This window comes from Olea europaea, unplaced genomic scaffold (genome assembly GCF_002742605.1).
Source record: "Olea europaea var. sylvestris unplaced genomic scaffold, O_europaea_v1 scaffold21458, whole genome shotgun sequence".
NCBI lineage: Eukaryota > Viridiplantae > Streptophyta > Magnoliopsida > Lamiales > Oleaceae > Olea > Olea europaea.
The window spans coordinates 1-1,839 of record NW_019239433.1 but is presented as its reverse complement, the minus strand read 5'-3'; the positions used below and the strand labels follow the sequence as shown (position 1 = coordinate 1,839).

The 1,839-nt window shown below is 38.0% G+C and overlaps 1 protein-coding gene across 1 annotated transcript; it reads right to left on the bottom strand.

The window, feature by feature from the left end:
- Positions 1-57: 57 nt before the first annotated feature.
- Positions 58-1,783, bottom strand: LOC111380443 (protein LAZY 1-like; the record flags this gene model as incomplete). Its single annotated transcript, XM_023004010.1, has 3 exons — positions 58-303; positions 661-934; positions 1,194-1,783. Coding segments are annotated over 3 exons (884 nt in total), but the record flags the coding sequence as incomplete, so codon positions are not given.
- Between the last annotated feature and the right edge of the window lie 56 nt (positions 1,784-1,839).

Genomic DNA, 1,839 nt, shown 5'->3' with positions numbered 1-1,839 from the left:
ATTCTTCTAAAAAATCTACTCCGAATATTGCGTGATATACTGCCTAGTGTTTACACATTAAATACAAACAATGATTGCAATAGGCCAGTGTGTCACACATAACAGAGCACTTCCAAAGAGGTCCTTTGCCTCTTTTTATTTTACATTCATAGCCATTATATAACTCCTCAAATATATAAAGACACACACACGGAAGTAGAGAATTTTAAAATGGTAGTATCCATTAATATTTGTTGCTTTCTAGAAGTGAAAGCCTCTCAACTTAAATTACTTGATCCATCTTCTAGAGCTCCAATACCAAATCTACAGTTGAGGGCAAAACAAAAGTGAGCAAGGCTATTCAGTAGAACTTTTTATGCAAGATAATTGGACATAGGAATCAGTAGATGCACTAAGGACATCTCAGTTAGGCTGGCATTTAGCAGAATTCAAATCAACAGAACCTATAACGAGGTTGGGAGCTGCCCCAAGTAGGAGAGATGATATCACGGTTCAATATTGTTCATTGTAAAAAGCAAGTGCTGATGGGGACTTTGCAAAAGCTGTCTGGATTATAGTTGACTGGTTTATATTATAAAAGACAGTGATTGGATAATCTAGAATCAGGACAGGATTTTATGTAGGATTCTGTGATATTAAATCATGTATGTATATACTTACAGTCTGCATCAGTTTTGACCCAGTGCTCCCCATTGCCACTGTCATCATCACTGATCATGAACTGGTCAGACGGATAAGACTGGCTTTCTTTTGAGATGGACGGCTGAGGATATATTGTGATATATTCAGCAGTGGACAATACACCTCCATTATCAGATGCCCCCACGTTTGTTATATTGCTCTTCATCATCTCATTTTTGGTGGCCTTATGGGACTTTTGTGCCACTGTTGAGCTGGTTTCTGGATGTACTTTCCTGTGGAACATTTGTAGGATCTGCATTCCTCACATTCTCAAATTAGAAACTTTGGGTTGGAATTCAGTAAGTACACTGGAATGCAGTAAATTGTTATTAACTCGGATCATCATGCCCTTAAACATAATATTTTTGCATGTTAAGTAGAGTATTGAACATGATTGAACAAGTCTAACAGACAAGATTTTAGCTTCTTTTTCATCTTCAATACGTTCTTAGCAAACATGGGATTTGTGTTTCTTTTCTTGAGATTTCTAAGTTATCATATAGACAGCATACCTTGTGCAGTTTTTTGTGATCAGCTGATGCAGATTCAATTGCTTCACCAGATGCTGCAGAGGTGTTCTTGGAGGAAGCATGTAGCAATTTTTTTTTCAGCATCTTTTTCATAAGATGGATAGCAGATTTAGCTGTTTCCTTTTCTGTTTTCTTTTCCCCCTTTTCAGATTTTGCTCCATAATTTTCCTCTACAAATTTAGTCTTCTGGAATAGTTCCCCTAGTGATGTTCTATGCTCTTTCTTTGCCGGCTGAGGCACTGTTTCAGGTAAGCCAATTGCTGATCCGAAAAGATAGTTTTGTAATGGACAGACAATTCCTTCATTTCCATTTGTTTCTGCACTTTCAATTTGCTTTCCACCGAGTGTAATTGTGCTAACATGGCTGCTCCTTCCAGCACTTACATGACTGTTTCTTCCTGATGAGAAATTATAGCTCTCATTTCTATTGTGGGATCCCTGCAGGACCTTTTCCAACTCTTCATTGATTAGTTTCAGTTCAGTTTCTGTCACTTGAGTTTCTTTTTCTGCTATGTTATCCACCGAGACAGAAAACGTTGGTGTCGAAAGGTCGGTGGTGATTGGTTCTGTACCTGTTTAAACATAGTTTAAGCATGGTATCAAAGCAGTCAAGGAGCCTGTCGAGCTC